This window comes from Hetaerina americana, unplaced genomic scaffold, assembly GCF_022747635.1.
Source record: "Hetaerina americana unplaced genomic scaffold, ioHetAmer1.1.p SCAF_19, whole genome shotgun sequence".
Taxonomy (NCBI): Eukaryota; Metazoa; Arthropoda; class Insecta; order Odonata; family Calopterygidae; genus Hetaerina; species Hetaerina americana.
The window spans coordinates 3,262,851-3,283,888 of record NW_027286752.1 but is presented as its reverse complement, the minus strand read 5'-3'; the positions used below and the strand labels follow the sequence as shown (position 1 = coordinate 3,283,888).

Below are 21,038 nucleotides of genomic sequence, written 5' to 3'. Positions count from 1 at the left end.
TCTCCTGTGTTGTCTGTTTTTCAATTGAGTGCTTTCATATGAACTACATGTTGATTTCTTTTTAGATTAACTAACATCACAAATATATAGCAAACGGTAATTTTGTTAATTAGTACCCTGCAGCCACCGCTAGGGTGTGTGGCAGGGGTTTAATACAGAATAATGGCTTGTTGCGGAAATGATGGATAATTTTCAGTGGCCGCCACCAAATAATACCAGTTTTGGAGTTTTGCTTTTAAATCACGTTATTTAATAGGCTCTGAAAAAGTTAATCAATTCAAACTGAAATCTTTTTCGCAATATCATTGTTAAAAATTATTATTTTAGATTACCTGTTTCTGTTGTTCTTATAACCTAATTGGCAATAATAATATTGTATGTTATCTACTTACTACCTTTCTCATGTTTTATACATTTAGGCTCTTTAACCTCACTGAGGCTCATTTTCTCCAAAATCATTAAAGGAAATATGTATAAATAAAGTGGCTCAAGCTTTTAGTGATCATGTGTCCGAAGGAGTACATGTGTTATTTGAAAGAGGTGAAATATGAGATTTTTAATGGAAATCATTGTTTTTAGCCTCATTTGCATCTTTCTTTTATTCTCGCAGGTGATTTGGGCATGGATGGGCCGGCTGAAGCTCATCACACCATTGAAAGAAAAAGATAATTCACCTTCCTTTGCAGCATGGGTGGTTGACAACCATGAGAGATGAGTGTAGAGTAAGAAACTTTTTACTTCCACATAAAGGGTTAATAATTTACATAACCATAGTTCCGAAGCTCTTCATTAGGTGACATACATGACAAATTTTTCAACTCATATTGCCTGGGAATATGGAAATTGGATCCAAGAATGGTGGATGGTAGGGGGAGTGAGGGAGAGAGGTTTAGTTTTGGTGCAGGAACCTATCAGTGGGCAAAGGGAGGGGGAGGTCATGTATTGGATGGTTTTTAGCTCAAATTTGTAGAAGTTAATGTTCATCAAACGGAGAACACAATGTAACCCTGCGCTATTCTCAGAAAGAACAGTGGAAAAAAATGAGTTTTTTATTTGATGAGGGGGGTGCTTGTCCATAGTGATTTGGCAATCACTAAGGGATGGTGGATGGTCATTACTGCCTTGGTGGGGTTGGTGCGGAAAGAAATTAGTCTTTTAGGAATTTTAGGAGGGGGGAAGGGGAGAGGTGTACTGTTTTGTTGACCACCTCAAATCAGTCTGACTGAAGGCATTGACATAATTTCCAACTCCTCCAAAGCATTCTCCCCGTGTTCTTTCTTTTATGAATGAAGAATGTTCGCTGCGAAATTACTGGTATGATTCTTTTTTCCAAGAGGTGTTTGGCAAATTGGGATCTGATATCTTTCTTTGTGAAGCATGATTGGTGTTCTTTAGTCCTGATAACACGTGCCCTCCCTGTCTGTCCAATACTCAATTTACCCCCTCGTTCTCACTCCCCCTACCCTCCTACCTTCTTGGAGCCACGCTATATAAGTTGAAACATGCTTCATGTATGCCACTGAATGATGATGTGCAGCATCAAAACCATGGATGTGTGAAGCATGAATCAATGTGGAAGTTCAAAGCTTCTTTCTCTACCCTCATCAAGAAGGAATTTCACCAAGTTAAGCCTAAAACTGTTATGTTTAACCATTAGAGAGTAAAAGTCTTTGTGAGCTGAAATGAAAACTAAGCAGTCCAAGTGCCTCCAGACAAGAGATGTCATTTTAGAACCCATTAATTTTTTTTCAATATATTTAGGCAAAGCTGTGATAACCCCAGTACACACCAGTTCCAGACAGCATTGAAAACTATTAATTAATAACTTACTTTTGAGCCAAACCCAAGAAAATACCATGTATGATGGCTGTGATCTTTTGATTGACTTCTCTTCTTCAAGAGCATCTTCAATACAGTATAAGCAAACCAGCTGATGAAAAAGAAAAGTTTATGTAAAGTAACAAAAAAATAGGTTCAGTTGCATATGCAGGTGTTCATGCAGTACAGACATTTTCAAGGTTAATCCTTTTGGCAAATTTAGAGCAACCTTAACAACAGAATCTTGTTTAGCATTGCTGGGTACCTTTTCATATTTTCTTTTTGACAATGACCAACAAAATACAACTTGTCCCAATGAAGAACCTCTTTCTGCTGTTGGCCAAGGCACCATTGTAGCTAGGCATGAACTAACACAATTAGCAAAAAGGAAAATTTTGCCCAAGTCAATTACTCTAATAGTGTAAAGCAGTTGGTTTTTAAGTGTCACTCATACTCTTTATTGTGCATCACCCACCAACCCGTCCTTCAGGTTGACCTTACTGTGTTTATGGTTTATCACTGAAGTATCCAAAAAGCAGTTTTTTAGAGAGATGAATAAAATTAACTATTGAATTAAATTGACACGGCATGGCATGCATTGACCTCATGAAAATAATTTACTATTTGTTTCTTACTCTTGAGATCATTTTCATTTTTCACTTTCACATTTTTTCAAAAGACTGGGCATGAATGATATTAAGGGAGGGTTTCACTTACGCGGGGTTGGAAAAAGGTGGAGATAAAAAGGAAAGATCAATTTGCCATCTTCCGCATGAATTTAGTTTTATTCTTGCAACACCTTTTTTTCATCAAGTCGTTTAATAAAGATATTTGAAATAATGAGGCAATAAAGAATTTTTTAGTAGGTTCTTCATTTCATGAATAAAAGCAGTGTGATTTTAAATTATTCTGTTCAGTAACTACTCTTATACACATACAAGCCTATTTACTATTTTCCAAAGATACCATCGTACTTGTATCTGTGCCTCGTTTGTGTGCCTGCCAACTCTTTTTTTGGTATATTAGCATTACGGAAAATTAGCTTCAAGCGTAATGTTGCATTCAGATAGCGTAATCATTTAGCAATTCCCTTCGTAAAAATATAGCTGTCTGCATTCATGGAACTGGGTAATCTAGGTCGTTTGCCAAACGTTGACAAAGGCATTCACTGACTCGTTACGTGAAAAAGCCGAAAAAGTAACAAACGAAGAATTTAGAAGTGCCGAAAAACACTAACTTTATGATAAAATTATCACTGAGACAGCTCAATTTAAAAATTACGATACCTTAAGCTATCAAAGTATGCACAAATAATTAAATATGAACTGCACACAAAGCATATATTAAAACATTTTAAGAAAAGGATTAATGAGCGAAAAAGAAGTTAACTTTTACAGATCTTCGTGGGCCAAGCCCAGTTAACTGAAAAAATAAGGAATAAAATCCCCAGTAATAAGATGAAAGGTCTTAAATATTTATATAAATTACAATCGGAACAAATAAATTGAGGCAAATTCTAAATTAAAGAATAACTTATGAAAGTAAATATTGTAAATTGAATAGACAACTATTCCCAAAAACCACAAAGTCACATGGTTTTTCAATTACACACGTTTGCACAAGCGATCTCAAATAGCAACCTATTTACTCGAGCTACCTTATCATAAGGCGCCAAATATGTAGACAAATTAAGAGTCAATGTATCGCTTATTTCCAGTGTTTTTCTTTTGCAAATAGATGCCTATGGCAATATCTGTTGGGAAATGTAAGACGACAGATATTAAGCATACGAAGGAAACTTAGCAATTATTTTCAGTCAAAGATAACAATATATATAATTAATAATACTATATGCATACAATTTTAATTGTACAGAAAATCAATTTGAAACGAAATTGCGTCCATTGCGGGAGGCGCTTCCTTGCTTTAACAGTCTGACTGATTCTTCATGAGGTCACGTTTCGATGTGAGTAACTCAGCTTTGTGCTCTAAGTAATTGGCGTCACAGATTTTTTCCCTCCATATAAAACACGCATATCTCAAAGGAATTAACGGATTGAAAACCTGGAGCACATCAACGAAGTTCAAACGAGCGAACACGAACAGGCACGAAAACATGAAAAAACAATTAAATTTAATGCGTTCGCAGGCAATCCAAGAGTGTGCGTAGCATGTCCAGTTGAGGACATCTCACGCTGGCGAAGGAAACTTACACCTTAAATGAAATTCAACTGGGCCCAGTTTTCCTTTAAATCTCGTCGGTAAAATGCAGATGCTCGACCGTTAAATTCTCAAGGTAAGTGCTGAGAGGGAAAGAATTTTGTCCTGCTTCGTTCAATGTGAAGTGCCCGTTTAGTCACTTCCACAGATAGCGGCTGGAATAGTCTGGAGAGACCTAATTTTGTTCTTCGATGGAACGTCTGCCAAACAGTGCTTTGGTAAGAGGTGCGCCTTGACCACGGATTAACCGTACCTCCATTTACCAATAGATTGTTAAAATGAACAGTGATGCGTGCGAATGCTATTCGTAGGCGGGCTGTGATTGAAAACTTACATGGGATGCAGTCATATTATTACTTGGTGACGATTGGTTAAAATCCCAGGAAAAAGTGATATTTCAGATTTCATATCGAAAATTCCAGGTGTCCCTGGGATCCCAATTAGTGACCATCGAGTCCAAGTGCGCGCGAAACTCATGCCCAGATTGCCTTTTTAATTTTCTCTGCAGATATTTAAAAGTGTCCTTTAATCTATCAGGCTATGGTCAATCAACATGTTTCATAACATCCACAAAACAATTTGCGCCGCCAAGAATGAGTTCCGAACTTCGTGTGATTAAGCCGTTAACCGAGGAGGATTATCTCAGTGAGCGTGCATTAGCCCTGTAAAATGTTACGTAACCGAGATACATTCAAGGGGAAAGAAAAATAATTCTTACAAGGAGAGGGGACGGTAAGAATTCTTTCCGGTAGAAGCGAAGGATGGACCAAGATCCGATCCGATCCGATATTTCTCAGGTACGTACGTGTCTATTTGCCAATGCGCGCCATCGCTGTGTCGGAGCCAACGTCCTGAGATTGATTGCGCAAGTGGTTAACTATTTCCCCTGGCGCCATCTTGTGGCTGAAGAAAATACTTTTGGTGGCTAGTTGCAATGCGCAAAAATATAATACTGGATTAAAATATATTCATTAATATTAAAAAATGTTTTAAATTTACGTAATCAATATTTAATTTCAATTATTTATGGAGACTTTATTTACATTTAATTGTCTAACTTAACGGTCCATTTTCAAATTTTAAAAATGACGTCATCCAGCGGTTTTGGCCGCCAGGTATTCCTTCGGTTGACCAATCCGTTCAGATGGTCATGTGTCGTCGTGACGGATGGAGGTGAGTCCACACTGGTCTATTATTCGCGCCTTTCATGTTCTATGTTGGCTTTTCTAGGTTGCACTTGCGGAAAAGGGTGTAATTTTCTCAGTTCAAGATAGTTATATAATTATTATTGCAAAAGCGACGGATATGTCAATTGCCGCGTGTTTTTTAACACCAATTTCGACGGATTTTTCGTGCGATCGCTAGTTACCTTTCTGATTGAAGTATGCTACGTAAGAGTAAAATTGCATTGTATTTCACAACCAAACGGTAAATAGTGCCGTTTCGTTTGATTTCAAATTATAATTAATACCGAGAAAACGGAGGGGCTGTAGTAGATGACGATGTAAGACTTTTTAAATTTTCTTCACTAATATTGCCGATTCTATCAGAATATCAATTTATTCTCTTCTCCGAATTCATCTTAACTAAATATTTTATGACATTAAGTCAACTGCAGTCTGTCTACTGCATTTACGAATCTTCACCCGATATTTTTGAATGAAGGTACTTTTTCGTAGGGATGTACCCGTTATATCTTATTGCCTTTTGTTTCTATGCTCATTGAAAGGGCAATCTAAAATATTGATTAAAATTTAAAGACCAGAGTCAAATGCGTCTGAACGTTTGTCGCAAGAAAGCGGAGGCGATTCAAATTGGTTGCGCGTACGCATTTCATGCTATAGTTCAAGGTCACTGGGTGCCAAGAGTCGTCTGGGGCATTTCACCCTATTTTACTAGGGCTATCTCTGTCTCTGGCAGGAGTTTACAAATCTTTTTTTGGATATTTGCTGTTGGGTATACGATACGTTACGTACTTTCACTTTCCGATGCTCAATGACCCTCAAGTATTTGAATTAAAGACGTAGCTGAATAGAGTTTCTTATTTCGAATAACGTTCAAAGTCGTCATTTAGAAGGGTTGGGCATTCTTTTGATGCCGAATTATACAATAAAAATTGAATGTTTTTTTCATGCACATTCTGGAGTGTTTGGACTTGTCTAACTTGTCTTGTAATCTGTTTCAGTGATGCCGTCGGTGTGTGTGGATAAGGATTTCTTGACAAGGGAAGAATATGTCTGTGTTATGAGAGAGAGTAGGAAATGTCTGGAAGTGCAGGAATGAAATTGATTCCTACGGAATGGAACTTCGGAGAATCCAGCGAATAGGAATATTTGTAAGTTGAGACTTTGATCCATTATCTCAAAATACTTCTGTGAACTTGTATTCTTTGTCATTGATCAGTCTTAAAGACATATACGTCGATTTGATCTCTGTCATGGAAAGTCATATGTAAGTTTCCCTCTCTCCCTCGTCTCTTCTTTACTCGTGCCCTATTGTATATTTCTCACAAAAAAGATTCTTCCTTAAAAGTATTCTTTGTAAATATTGTCTACCAATTTGTTTCACGCGGGAGAATCATTGTTGTTGGAAATTTAATCAGTCGCAGTTGCGTGCGTCAAGGAAATTGATATTCTGCAAACGTGACTTTCTTTGTCCAGCCATTAAAATTGCTACAGACCACTGTCTCTTCAGAAAAACCTTTGCTGTTATAAATATCGCTATTCATCGAGATACTTCACCCCAGTTGTGAAGAGTTCGTCTATAGTTTTAAGACCGTATCCATTTACTTCGGCTGTGTTTCGTATGTTAATTCTTTGCCGTACTATTGTCTTTTGAGAGGGAGTGGGCATGTGGTTTATTAAACAACTAAAGGCTGCCATGCTATGTTCATAAAATTGGGGTGAGTGAGCCTATATGTGGTTTTCAGCGTGCGTTTTTTCCCTACAAATGTCAATTTCGAGTTTCTCGCATTTCTAATGAAAAGTTTACAAAGTGAACAAATGGAAGCGGCTGGTCGTATTCACCTTCGTGGGTGAATTAAATTACATTACGCTTGTTAATAAGTTTCTCCATAAATTTATCGATGTCACTTTTACTTTCGTCGTAATGGAAATAATTTAAACAGTTCCTATTTTGGCGATGAAGGGGTTGCTCTTTGCCTTACATTATGCTAATACTTTTTGTTGACTTAGAAGTATATTGAGCCTATGCGCATTTTTGTGAGGGTGGTGTATTTCTCGATAACAACCTTAAGGCAGCCGAATGCATCTTATTCAGTCAGCTAAGTAATCAAGGGCGTTGAAAATAGGGACGCTATGGAATAATGTATTTACGGCGAAGGGTACCGTGATATCATAATTGAGAAGGTTTAGGTTTTGAGCGTTATTAAGGAAGATCTTTGGGTTTTTGAAGACGAAAGTATCTGTAGACCCAACTGCCTTGTGCTGTGCGTCGAGCCACTTTGCGAAAATTGTACTTTAGGTAGTTCAACATTGTGATAATAAGTAATGCGTTCATTTGTGGATCTTTTGGCTTTACGACTTTTTAACTAAAGGGTTTTTTAGTGTGAAAATTTGGTGCATCGGTCGAGTGTGTTTTTGACGTCATTGAGGATTCTGTTGATGAGATCTCTACGTATTCCGACAATGGGGATCTTATGGTCAATGTTTCTGTGATGTTTGTAATCTGACTTGTCAAGTATCTTTGAGTATATATTTCATGTTGCTAACGTGACTTATTCCAGTTTGGTGTCTTAAATTTTGCCATTTTATTTTGTGCTATAACATCCTTGGACAATTTTTTTAAATATTGAAATAGATTGGCATCACAATCAATGCGATCATACGAAATTTTCACTACGAACTCTTTTTAGTTTTTCTCTAATTGCTAATTGTCGAACGAGCGTTGTATAGCATTAAGGTCATCCGATTAGGATGAATTCTTCCCGAAGATAAAATTAACTCACTAAATCACTGCTTCGTAGATAAAACGTGTCTTTCCATTAATACGAGGAGTTAATGCCATTGTCGTAAAGCAGTGATGTAAGCACACTTTGACTACATTTGAGTTAATGCCATCATAGACTAACCTTACTACGCCACCATTCTTCCAGTGTAAAATCTCATTCCTAGATATTTCAGCTATGATATACCTCCGTAGGTTTGTAATGAGCTTACTAAGGAAATGTTTCCTAGGAAATACTTCGTCTTCGTTGTTTGCATAAAATTGATTGGTAATCTATAATTTAACCATAGTCCCAAGAGTGATTCCATAATCAGTTCCTCTAATAATTTCTATTTGCTTCTGTTTATTTTAACAGTTAATCTTTTGAGAAGCATTTAGTTCAATTTATCCACTTAAAATCAATGTTGAAAAGACGAAAGCAATGACTTTTGCTCACCCACGCATCCAGCACCATAGTGTTAATTATTCATTCAGATGAATAGACTTTTCGTCATGCTCTTTCAAGATTCGTGCCATTAACTTGAATTCCCACCTGCATTGGCTTTATAACTTTGACATCATTCTGAAAAGACTTTACTTGTATTTTAAACTTATTCACATTATTTCATTGCTTCTGATACAGAGCCCCTTAAGGGTAAATATTTTTAAGCGCACTTTGAAACTTTTACATAAACAATTTCACTTTCACAACCGGACTGGAGTGCATGCTTAGCCCATTACTTAGTTTTGAAATCAATATCTAAGGTGATGAGTAATAGTTAGTGTGTCGCAACTATTTTTTATTTATTGCGTATTATGATTTATGGCGTCATATGGGGAGACACAACGTACCTGATCGTATCGCATTGTATTTGATTACCGAAAAATGCTCATTCAACTATTTTATGTGACATTTAAAGTGCATGTTTTATGGTGAACCACATCAGATACAGAACAACCTCCATCTAATTTCTTAATTACATTTTTAAGATCGTTATTTGGCTATTTCGCATAAGGCTCTCTTTAAGTATTTGACATTTTCGTGGGACTTTTACATGAATACTGCAGCTCTGTAAAACATATGGAAAAGAATCAATAAATGACGCAATACGAATGATGCAGAAAGCGAATAATACCTGTAACAGCAGTCTTCGAAAGCAAAATCACTTGAGGGCAAGAAAAGTCGAGCGAACTGTCCATGATGTTTCCGTGAATGCCACAAACCTATGGGAATAGAATAGTCATCGTGACAATATTAATAAATATATGATTGTGTTCATGGTGGCTCTTTTCAGTGAAATTGTGACTGAATTAATATATTCTTCCTGAGCACTTCGCTCCCGCATTTCATTCTCCTCAGTACAATCCTCCTGGTTCTCTCCTAATTTCCATTAAATTGATTCCTCCTGATGAAGCGAGCATTGATTAACCGTAAGAAAATGATCTGATTTAAACTTGGTAACCAGTAAGCCGATTTACTAAAATACCCTTGTCCATCGCTCATAGTACTATTTTATTGATAAAATATTCGCTTTCCTTAGTTATAAAGAAATTACATTTTCATAGCACTTACATTCCTTTTAATTTCATACCATTTATTACTGTGTTAAGCTATGGAAGCAATAACTAATCAAATTTTATTCGCTTCGGTCATTGAAAATAATCAAAACTTACTACGACGAAAAGTCAAAATGGGTTAAAAGAAATAGGAAAGATATTAGCAATATAAAAAGTGGATGAAGGGGGTATTGACGGCAGTGAGATGCTGAAGATAAATGGAGGGTAGTATTTTTAATGCAACAATTTCAGAGCGTAAAAATCATTCGCCTTGACTGGGACTCGAACCCAGATCCCTCAATATCCGGTCGAGTGCTTTAGCCACTTAAGCTACCGAGGCGTCCTCTTAAACTCTGAAATTTTGGGGCTTTTAAAGGAACTAGATGTTATGACGAAATACCGTACATACAATGTCACATGCATTCGTAGTCGTGCGCGAGGCGCCACTGTCCACGAGGTTAAAAGCCAACTTTAAACACGTATGGTGTTTTCCCTTTGACAAATTCCAAAGAAACTGCGGGAGATGCCGCAACAGTAACTTTTAACGGAGTCATCCGCTAATGTGCATTTTTAATGCAACAATTTCAGAGCGTAAAAATCATTCGCCTTGACTGGGACTCGAACCCAGATCCCTCAATATCCGGTCGAGTGCTTTAGCCACTTAAGCTACCGAGGCGTCCTCTTAAACTCTGAAATTTTGGGGCTTTTAAAGGAACTAGATGTTATGACGAAATACCGTACATACAATGTCACATGCATTCGTAGTCGTGCGCGAGGCGCCACTGTCCACGAGGTTAAAAGCCAACTTTAAACACGTATGGTGTTTTCCCTTTGACAAATTCCAAAGAAACTGCGGGAGATGCCGCAACAGTAACTTTTAACGGAGTCATCCGCTAATGTGCATTTTTAATGCAACAATTTCAGAGCGTAAAAATCATTCGCCTTGACTGGGACTCGAACCCAGATCCCTCAATATCCGGTCGAGTGCTTTAGCCACTTAAGCTACCGAGGCGTCCTCTTAAACTCTGAAATTTTGGGGCTTTTAAAGGAACTAGATGTTATGACGAAATACCGTACATACAATGTCACATGCATTCGTAGTCGTGCGCGAGGCGCCACTGTCCACGAGGTTAAAAGCCAACTTTAAACACGTATGGTGTTTTCCCTTTGACAAATTCCAAAGAAACTGCGGGAGATGCCGCAACAGTAAGAGGACGCCTCGGTAGCTTAAGTGGCTAAAGCACTCGACCGGATATTGAGGGATCTGGGTTCGAGTCCCAGTCAAGGCGAATGATTTTTACGCTCTGAAATTGTTGCATTAAAAATGCACATTAGCGGATGACTCCGTTAAAAGTTACTGTTGCGGCATCTCCCGCAGTTTCTTTGGAATTTGTCAAAGGGAAAACACCATACGTGTTTAAAGTTGGCTTTTAACCTCGTGGACAGTGGCGCCTCGCGCACGACTACGAATGCATGTGACATTGTATGTACGGTATTTCGTCATAACATCTAGTTCCTTTAAAAGCCCCAAAATTTCAGAGTTTAAGAGGACGCCTCGGTAGCTTAAGTGGCTAAAGCACTCGACCGGATATTGAGGGATCTGGGTTCGAGTCCCAGTCAAGGCGAATGATTTTTACGCTCTGAAATTGTTGCATTAAAAATGCACATTAGCGGATGACTCCGTTAAAAGTTACTGTTGCGGCATCTCCCGCAGTTTCTTTGGAATTTGTCAAAGGGAAAACACCATACGTGTTTAAAGTTGGCTTTTAACCTCGTGGACAGTGGCGCCTCGCGCACGACTACGAATGCATGTGACATTGTATGTACGGTATTTCGTCATAACATCTAGTTCCTTTAAAAGCCCCAAAATTTCAGAGTTTAAGAGGACGCCTCGGTAGCTTAAGTGGCTAAAGCACTCGACCGGATATTGAGGGATCTGGGTTCGAGTCCCAGTCAAGGCGAATGATTTTTACGCTCTGAAATTGTTGCATTAAAAATGCACATTAGCGGATGACTCCGTTAAAAGTTACTGTTGCGGCATCTCCCGCAGTTTCTTTGGAATTTGTCAAAGGGAAAACACCATACGTGTTTAAAGTTGGCTTTTAACCTCGTGGACAGTGGCGCCTCGCGCACGACTACGAATGCATGTGACATTGTATGTACGGTATTTCGTCATAACATCTAGTTCCTTTAAAAGCCCCAAAATTTCAGAGTTTAAGAGGACGCCTCGGTAGCTTAAGTGGCTAAAGCACTCGACCGGATATTGAGGGATCTGGGTTCGAGTCCCAGTCAAGGCGAATGATTTTTACGCTCTGAAATTGTTGCATTAAAAATGCACATTAGCGGATGACTCCGTTAAAAGTTACTGTTGCGGCATCTCCCGCAGTTTCTTTGGAATTTGTCAAAGGGAAAACACCATACGTGTTTAAAGTTGGCTTTTAACCTCGTGGACAGTGGCGCCTCGCGCACGACTACGAATGCATGTGACATTGTATGTACGGTATTTCGTCATAACATCTAGTTCCTTTAAAAGCCCCAAAATTTCAGAGTTTAAGAGGACGCCTCGGTAGCTTAAGTGGCTAAAGCACTCGACCGGATATTGAGGGATCTGGGTTCGAGTCCCAGTCAAGGCGAATGATTTTTACGCTCTGAAATTGTTGCATTAAAAATGCACATTAGCGGATGACTCCGTTAAAAGTTACTGTTGCGGCATCTCCCGCAGTTTCTTTGGAATTTGTCAAAGGGAAAACACCATACGTGTTTAAAGTTGGCTTTTAACCTCGTGGACAGTGGCGCCTCGCGCACGACTACGAATGCATGTGACATTGTATGTACGGTATTTCGTCATAACATCTAGTTCCTTTAAAAGCCCCAAAATTTCAGAGTTTAAGAGGACGCCTCGGTAGCTTAAGTGGCTAAAGCACTCGACCGGATATTGAGGGATCTGGGTTCGAGTCCCAGTCAAGGCGAATGATTTTTACGCTCTGAAATTGTTGCATTAAAAATGCACATTAGCGGATGACTCCGTTAAAAGTTACTGTTGCGGCATCTCCCGCAGTTTCTTTGGAATTTGTCAAAGGGAAAACACCATACGTGTTTAAAGTTGGCTTTTAACCTCGTGGACAGTGGCGCCTCGCGCACGACTACGAATGCATGTGACATTGTATGTACGGTATTTCGTCATAACATCTAGTTCCTTTAAAAGCCCCAAAATTTCAGAGTTTAAGAGGACGCCTCGGTAGCTTAAGTGGCTAAAGCACTCGACCGGATATTGAGGGATCTGGGTTCGAGTCCCAGTCAAGGCGAATGATTTTTACGCTCTGAAATTGTTGCATTAAAAATGCACATTAGCGGATGACTCCGTTAAAAGTTACTGTTGCGGCATCTCCCGCAGTTTCTTTGGAATTTGTCAAAGGGAAAACACCATACGTGTTTAAAGTTGGCTTTTAACCTCGTGGACAGTGGCGCCTCGCGCACGACTACGAATGCATGTGACATTGTATGTACGGTATTTCGTCATAACATCTAGTTCCTTTAAAAGCCCCAAAATTTCAGAGTTTAAGAGGACGCCTCGGTAGCTTAAGTGGCTAAAGCACTCGACCGGATATTGAGGGATCTGGGTTCGAGTCCCAGTCAAGGCGAATGATTTTTACGCTCTGAAATTGTTGCATTAAAAATGCACATTAGCGGATGACTCCGTTAAAAGTTACTGTTGCGGCATCTCCCGCAGTTTCTTTGGAATTTGTCAAAGGGAAAACACCATACGTGTTTAAAGTTGGCTTTTAACCTCGTGGACAGTGGCGCCTCGCGCACGACTACGAATGCATGTGACATTGTATGTACGGTATTTCGTCATAACATCTAGTTCCTTTAAAAGCCCCAAAATTTCAGAGTTTAAGAGGACGCCTCGGTAGCTTAAGTGGCTAAAGCACTCGACCGGATATTGAGGGATCTGGGTTCGAGTCCCAGTCAAGGCGAATGATTTTTACGCTCTGAAATTGTTGCATTAAAAATGCACATTAGCGGATGACTCCGTTAAAAGTTACTGTTGCGGCATCTCCCGCAGTTTCTTTGGAGGGTAGTATGTTAGGCAAACGAGGAAATGGAAGGAACCATCGCCTACAGAACCGACCTTCGGGTTGATTACTGCACTATACAATATGTATATATATATATATATATATAATTATCATTATATGTATGTATGTTTATGGCTACACATATATAGCCTTTTTAAAATGTATTATAACACTCTTGATACAATGAAATCATTTGCTAGGGTAATTTTTTCTACTTTTTTGCAGGACGAGAAAAATGGATTCAAATTGGGATACACGGAAAAAAATAAACTAAAACAAAAGAAGATATGGAGACTGGATGCATATCTACAGGATGCTGTTTTTCCTTCTGGTGCATTAGCATGGGACTTACAATTTAAGGATGATGGTAAAAAATAAAAATAGTCCCTTCGATTTAAACGCACAGAAAAAGTGCAAATCAGGTAAAAGGAGGTATAATAAACTTTTTTAAACTAAAATGGACTGTGTACAAAAAGAGTTCGGTACTGGTATAAAAGAAGTAGGTTTTATGATAGGAATCCACGGATCCGTTGGATATATGGTCAAAGTGGTATACCAAACAAGGGACATAAAAATGATACCCTTAACCGTAGGCAGTGCACTGCAAAAAAAGTATATATGGTATCAATTTCATCGATCGATGACAAATAGGTATTTTTTGGCCGCAAATATGGCTAAAAGTAGGACACTGTTTATTCCGCTTATTGTGTTTTGCAGTGTTTACTCGTTGTATGATCTGTTATTTTCCTCATTGTATGCATGCATGTAATAATCCGCTCTCTTAAAGGTTTCAAGACAACGCAAGAAGAAAGAAGATTCGAAAAAATGCGAAAAAAGGCGCGGCATCATTAGATTTAGATTTGGGCCTCTAGGGTCGAAATACATTTCGATTAAGGTTAGGCGTATTTCCGCGATTAGTGTTAATTCTATGGTGTGCTTGGGTCTCATTGATCGGTTCTTCTCATCTTCCATCATGTGGCTTGGTGTTCGCCTTAGTGACGTTCTTCCAACCATATGATGGTTGATGGAGTATCAATCTTTGGACCCAAACACACCCAGTGTTTAATATTTGTATACTAATCCGCTCTTTTTCAGTGAGAAACGACATGGACGAAACTGGACGTCGCCTGAAGAGAGAAGAAACCAAAGAATACAATCTTATGGAGAATGGATCCACTTTTATGGAGAATAGACCCACTCTAATGGAGAATGGATCATCGTGTAGGGTGATAGGGTTAGATTTGGACCTTTAGGGTCGAATTACATTTCGATTAAGGTTAGGCGTATTTCCGCGATTAGTGTTAATTTTATGGTGTGCTTGGGTCTCATTCATCGGTTCTTCTCATCTTCTATCATGTGGCTTGGTGTTCGCCTTAGTGACGTTCTTCCAACCATATGATGGTTGATGGAGTATCAATCTTTGGACTCACACACACCCGGTGCATAATATTTGTATACTAATCCGCTCTTTTTCAGGGAGAAACGACATGGACAAAACTGGACGTCGCCTGAAGAGAGAAGAAACCAAAGGATACCCTCTTATGGAGAATGGACCCACTTTCATGGGGAATGCACCCACACTGATGGAGAATGGATCATCGTGTAGGGTGATAGGGTTAGATTTGGACCTTTAGGGTCGAATTACATTTCGATTAAGGTTAGGCGTATTTCCGCGATTAGTGTTAATTTTATGGTGTGCTTCGGTCTCATTGATCGGTTCTTCTCATCTTCTATCACGTGGCTTGGTGTTCGCCAAAGGGACGTTCTTCCAACCATATGATGGTTGATGGAGTATCAATCCTTGGACCCAAACACACCCAGTGTATAATATTTGTTTACTAATCCGCTCTTTTTCAGGGAGAAACGACATGGACAAAACTGGGCGTCGCCTGAAGAGAGAAGAAACCAAAGGATACAATCTTATGGAGAATGGATCCACTTTAATGGAGAATGGACCCACTCTAATGGATAATGGATCATCGTGTAGGGTGATAGAGTTAGATTTGGACCTTTAGGGTCGAATTACATTTCGATTAAGGTCAGGCGTATTTCCGCGATTAGTGTAAATTTTATGATGTGCTTGGGTCTCATTGATCGGTTCTTCTCATCTTCCATCATGTGGCTTGGTGTTCGCCTTAATGACGTTCTTCCAACCATATGATGGTTGATGGAGTATCAATCTTTGGACTCACACACACCCAGTGCATAATATTTGTATTCTAATCCGCTCTTTTTCAGGGAGAAACGACATGGACAAAACTGGGCGTCGCCTGAAGAGAGAAGAAACCAAAGGATACATTCTTATGGAGAATGGATCCACTTTAATGGAGAATGGACCCACTCTAATGGATAATGGATCATCGTGTAGGGTGATAGAGTTAGATTTGGACCTTTAGGGTCGAATTACATTTCGATTAAGGTTAGGCGTATTTCCGCGATTAGTGTTAATTTTATGGTGTGCTTGGGTCTCATTGATCGGTTCTTCTCTACTTCCATCACGTGGCTTGGTGTTCACCATAGGGACGTTCTTCCAACCATATGAAGGTTGATGGAGTATCAATCATTGGACCCAAACACACCCAGTGTATAATATTTGTATACTAATCCGCTCTTTTTCAGGGAGAAACGTCATGGACTAAACTGGACGTCGCCTGAAGAGAGAAGAAACCAAAGAATACAATCTTATGGAGAATGGATCCACTTTTATGGAGAAAAGACCCACTCTAATGGAGAATGGATCATCGTGTAGGGTGATTGGGTTAGATTTGGACCTTTAGGGTCGAATTACATTTCGATTAAGGTCAGGCGTATTTCCGCGATTAGTGTTAATTTTATGATGTGCTTCGGTCTCATTGATCGGTTATTCTCAACTTCCATCACGTGGCTTGGTGTTCGCCATAGGGACGTTCTTCCAACCATATGATGGTTGATGGAGTATTAATCATTGGACCCAAACACACCCAGTGTATAATCTTTGTATACTAATCCGCTCTATTTCAGGGAGAGACGACATCGACGGAACTGGACGTCGCCTGAAGAGAGAAGAAACCAAAGGATACCCTCTTATGGAGAATGGAACCACTTTAATGGAGAATGGACCCACTCTAATGGATAATGGATCATCGTGTAGGGTGATAGAGTTAGATTTGGACCTTTAGGGTCGAATTACATTTCGATTAAGGTCAGGCGTATTTCCGCGATTAGTGTTAATTTTATGGTGTGCTTGGGTCTCATTGATTGGTTCTTCTCATCTTCTATCACGTGGCTTGGTGTTCGCCATAGGGACGTTCTTCCAACCATATGATGGTTAATGGAGTATCAATCTTTGGACCCAAACACACCCAGTGTATAATATTTGTATACTAATCCGCTCTTTTTTTACAGTGAGAAACGACATGGGCGAAACTGGACGTCGCCTGAAGAGAGAAGAAACCAAAGAATATAATCTTATGGAGAATGGATCCACTTTTATGGAGAATAGAGCCACTCTAATGGAGAATGGATCATCGTGTAGGGTGATAGGGTTAGATTTGGACCTTTAGGGTCGAATTACATTTCGATTAAGGTCAGGCGTATTTCCGCGATTAGTGTTAATTTTATGGTGTGCTTGGGTCTCAATGACCGGTTCTTCTCATCTTCTATCACGTGGCTTGGTGTTCGCCATAGGGACGTTCTTCCAACCATATGATGACTGATGGAGTATCAGTCTTTGGACCCAAACACACCCAGTGCATAATATTTGTATTCTAATCCGCTCTTTTTCAGGGAGAAACGACATGGACGAAACTGGACGTCGCATGAAGAGCGAAGAAACCAAAGGATCCCCTCTTATGGAGAATGGACCCAGCTTTATGGGGAATGGACCCACTCTGATGGAGAATTGATCATCGTGTAGGATGATAGGGTTAGATTTGGACCTTTAGGGTCGAATTACATTTCGATTAAGGTCAGGCGTATTTCCGCGATTAGTGTTAATTTTATGGTGTGCTTGGGTCTCATTGATTGGTTCTTCTCATCTTCTATCACGTGGCTTGGTGGTCGTCATAGGGACGTTCTTCCAACCATATGATGGTTGATGGAGTATTAATCATTGGACCCAAACACACCCAGTGTATAATATTTGTATATTAATCCGCTCTTTTTCAGGGAGAAAAGTCATGGACTAAAATGGACGTCGCCTGAAGAGAGAAGAAACCAAAGAATACAATCTTATGGAGAATGGATCCACTATTATGGAGAAAAGACCCACTCTAATGGAGAATGGATCATCGTGTAGGGTGATAGGGTTAGATTTGGACCTTTAGGGTCGAATTACATTTCGATTAAGGTTAGGCGTATTTCCGCGATTAGTGTTAATTTTATGGTGTGCTTCGGTCTCATTGATCGGTTCTTCTCAACTTCCATCACGTGGCTTGGTGTTCGCCATAGGGACGTTCTTCCAACCATATGATGGTTGATGGAGTATTAATCATTGGACCCAAACACACCCAGTGTATAATATTGTATACTAATCCGCTCTTTTTCAGGGAGAAACGACATGGAATAAACTGGACGTCGCCTGAAGAGAGAAGAAACCAAAGGATACCCTCTTATGGAGAATGGACCCACTTTTATGGGGAATGGACCCACTCTGATGGAGAATTGATCATCGTGTAGGATGATAGGGTTAGATTTGGACCTTTAGGGTCGAATTACATTTCGATTAAGGTCAGGCGTATTTCCGCGATTAGGGTTAATTTTATGATGTGCTTGGGTCTCATTGATCGGTTCTTCTCATCTTCTATCACGTGGCTTGGTGTTTGCCATAGTGACGTTCTTCCAACCATATGATGGTTGATGGGGTATCAATCTTTGGACCCAAACACACCCATTGTATAATCTTTGTATACTAATCCGCTCTATTTCAGGGAGAGACGACATCGACGGAACTGGACGTCGAATGAAGAGGGAAGGAGTATGTGAGTATTCCGATAATGTTTATGTATCTTGTATTATTATTTTTATAGGTAGTTCAGGGTTTTACTTGTTCAAATATAGTTACTATTTTACTATTGGAAAAACATGGACCATAAGGGATTTATATGTAATGTGATTAAGGTTAGGTGTATTCTAATGATATGATGTGTATATTTGTAATTAGCTCTGTTGGATAGATTATTGTCTCTGTTTTGCGGGTATGTGTTTCAGCCGTGATTTTTCTAATCACGTGATTTAAATTACAATTCTTCTTTATTATATCTTCAAGGATCTAGACTAACCTGGAAGTCATCTGAAGATTGAAGAAACCACGGAGTCGCCGAATGAAGACTGAAGAAATATGGGACTCGTTTCTATCACACCGCAGTATGTATTTGGACAATGTTTTTATTTCCCATATTAATTTAGAGACATTGAGCTAGTGTCGTCCAACATATTTATATAAAATCTATTTCTACAACTGAAAAATGTTAGAATTTTATTGAATATAAAGTCGGTTTTTCTCACGGTTCAGAATCACGCTGCGGGAGTTTGAATGATAAGTAAGGCAATACCTGTGTCTCCATGTGCGATGATTTCAAAATGCCAAGGCTTAATTCCGGCACTCAGGGTCACAAACATTCCGTGCATTCATTGGTGCACAACGGGACACAGCAGTGGTCATGTTGGTAGTTACTTTAATGTTGGGTATGTAGAATCATACGGAGAAAGTAGAGTCCCCGTCTTTACCTTTTATGAGAAACTATAAAGAGAAATATAAAAATCAAAGTTAGCAGGAACTAATGAATGCTTGACCCCATGTAACACCACATAGACGACGGTATCCCTTCCCCTGAAAGAGTTTCAGCTCTTAATGAGGATGTGGTTAAATATCCATTTGTTTGATTGTCCCGAATATTTAAACAAATATGTAGAAGAATATATAGAATATCTTAAATGGTCAATTCGAATTTTGGAAGACCTTTTGACGATAAGTCGATGAACCAACATTTCCTTTATTTTTCCTTGTCTATGTTTTGGAAACATGACTTGTAACATAAATGCCGGTCATCAGATTTAGCAGCAGAATTTCAATTTTTTCATATAAATATTTAATAACTCTGCCATAATGATTATGTTGAATTCTATGGTATTAATAAACGAATTCGTGTTGAAATCATTTCATATATATTGTTATTATAGTATCTTGTTTTTTTATTATATTATGATTTTCTACTATGATAGAGTAATATCTAGTAAATATTGCCTAGTGTGGCAAAGCTTCCAAGTTTTGCATTCCAATAATTCAAGACGTGATTGTTGAAAATATATTCTGCAGTAATGTTCGTCCGTCATAAATAATTGGACTCCTTTAAGCCTCAAAGTGGTTCATGTTCATTTGAGTACTCCCACGAGCAAAAAGAAATTGTGTCAGTAGTGACCTGGGTATGACGTCATTTCAGGCCCGGCGCACCGACGATGAGCACGGAGTCCTCCATGGATGCGGTGAAGAGGAGCCGAAGAAGATATTGTACTCACTTTTGTATTTTCTTAATGCAATATTGTACATGTTTCAATTGTAAAGGGATTTATTATGGATGTAAATATTATTACTGTCACACTTACAATCTCAAACTCATTTTAAGACACTCGCCATCATTTCAGTTTGAACACTTGTAGGATACACATTATGTGCATGGATGGGTGTATTTAGGAGTGTGTGTGTGTGTGTGTGTGTGAATGCATTGGCAACTAACGTACGGATAGATAATTGGATTTTGGTAGACCTAACCAGTTGCACTAGTATTTGAAACTTGGTATAACTAACCTGTGTGAATGTGTGTAGTTTGAGTGGTATTTGGTGCGTATGAGTCACTATCAACACACAGCGAATTTACATACAGACATGTCACCTGTGTATTTTGTGTATGTGTTTTACAATTATCTGAAATTGTTCATGTTCTATGAATATCCTCTGTACGTTCTTTGAAATTGTATGAACATGGTTTATGTCATTTGAATTGTATTATAAGGCGGCCTGTGAAGGTTTTTACGGGTTTCCCTTTCACCCCGGGCGAATGCCAGGCCAAATGCCACTCCCGCTGAAAAAATCAAGTAAATATTGAACAAAAATTATGTTGAAATTGTTTTCCTTTCCATGGCATAAAAATTTTACTTCGGATGAATCTTAGGCAATGTCTGTAGACAAGGTGATGCCAAAAGTAATGTTTAGAATTTAAGAAAATAATGTGATCGCATGTATATATTATTTTTATTGAAGAAATATTATTCCAATAGAAAATAATTGTGTAAAGGAAAATTGTTATTATTTACATTCATTTCTTTATTAAATGCAATATAAAACTTAAATTTCGGAATTCATGCAAAAGAAGACAATTATGGAGTAAATATCACATAATGGCTACGAGTGATTGCCAAGAGAAGCATAAAAGCTAATGAAAA

General features: G+C 38.8%; 1 protein-coding gene and 1 long non-coding RNA gene across 2 annotated transcripts; both read left to right on the top strand.

Annotated features, from left to right (window-relative positions):
- The first annotated feature begins 14,725 nt into the window (after positions 1-14,725).
- On the top strand, positions 14,726-17,503 carry LOC139687291 (uncharacterized). Its single transcript, XM_071584431.1, has 6 exons — positions 14,726-14,840; positions 15,096-15,221; positions 15,477-15,602; positions 15,858-15,983; positions 16,620-16,745; positions 17,385-17,503. Exons 1-6 carry the CDS (start codon positions 14,726-14,728, stop codon positions 17,501-17,503), a joined length of 738 nt encoding a protein of 245 aa, XP_071440532.1.
- A 973-nt stretch (positions 17,504-18,476) lies between these two features.
- On the top strand, positions 18,477-20,761 carry LOC139687283 (uncharacterized). Its single transcript, XR_011700632.1, has 3 exons — positions 18,477-18,577; positions 18,865-18,962; positions 20,039-20,761. It is a non-coding gene; the product is annotated as an uncharacterized lncRNA (long non-coding RNA).
- Positions 20,762-21,038: the final 277 nt, after the last annotated feature.

Excerpts from the sequence above, each read along its gene's own strand:
- LOC139687291 (XM_071584431.1), top strand. The coding sequence starts at position 14,726 with ATGGACGAAACTGGACGTCGCCTGAAGAGAGAAGAAACCAAAGAATAC. Across the intron at positions 15,222-15,476 it reads GATGGAGAATGGATCATCGT|GGAGAAACGACATGGACAAA; the intron begins GTAGGGTGATAG and ends GCTCTTTTTCAG. Across the intron at positions 15,984-16,619 it reads AATGGATAATGGATCATCGT|GGAGAGACGACATCGACGGA; the intron begins GTAGGGTGATAG and ends GCTCTATTTCAG.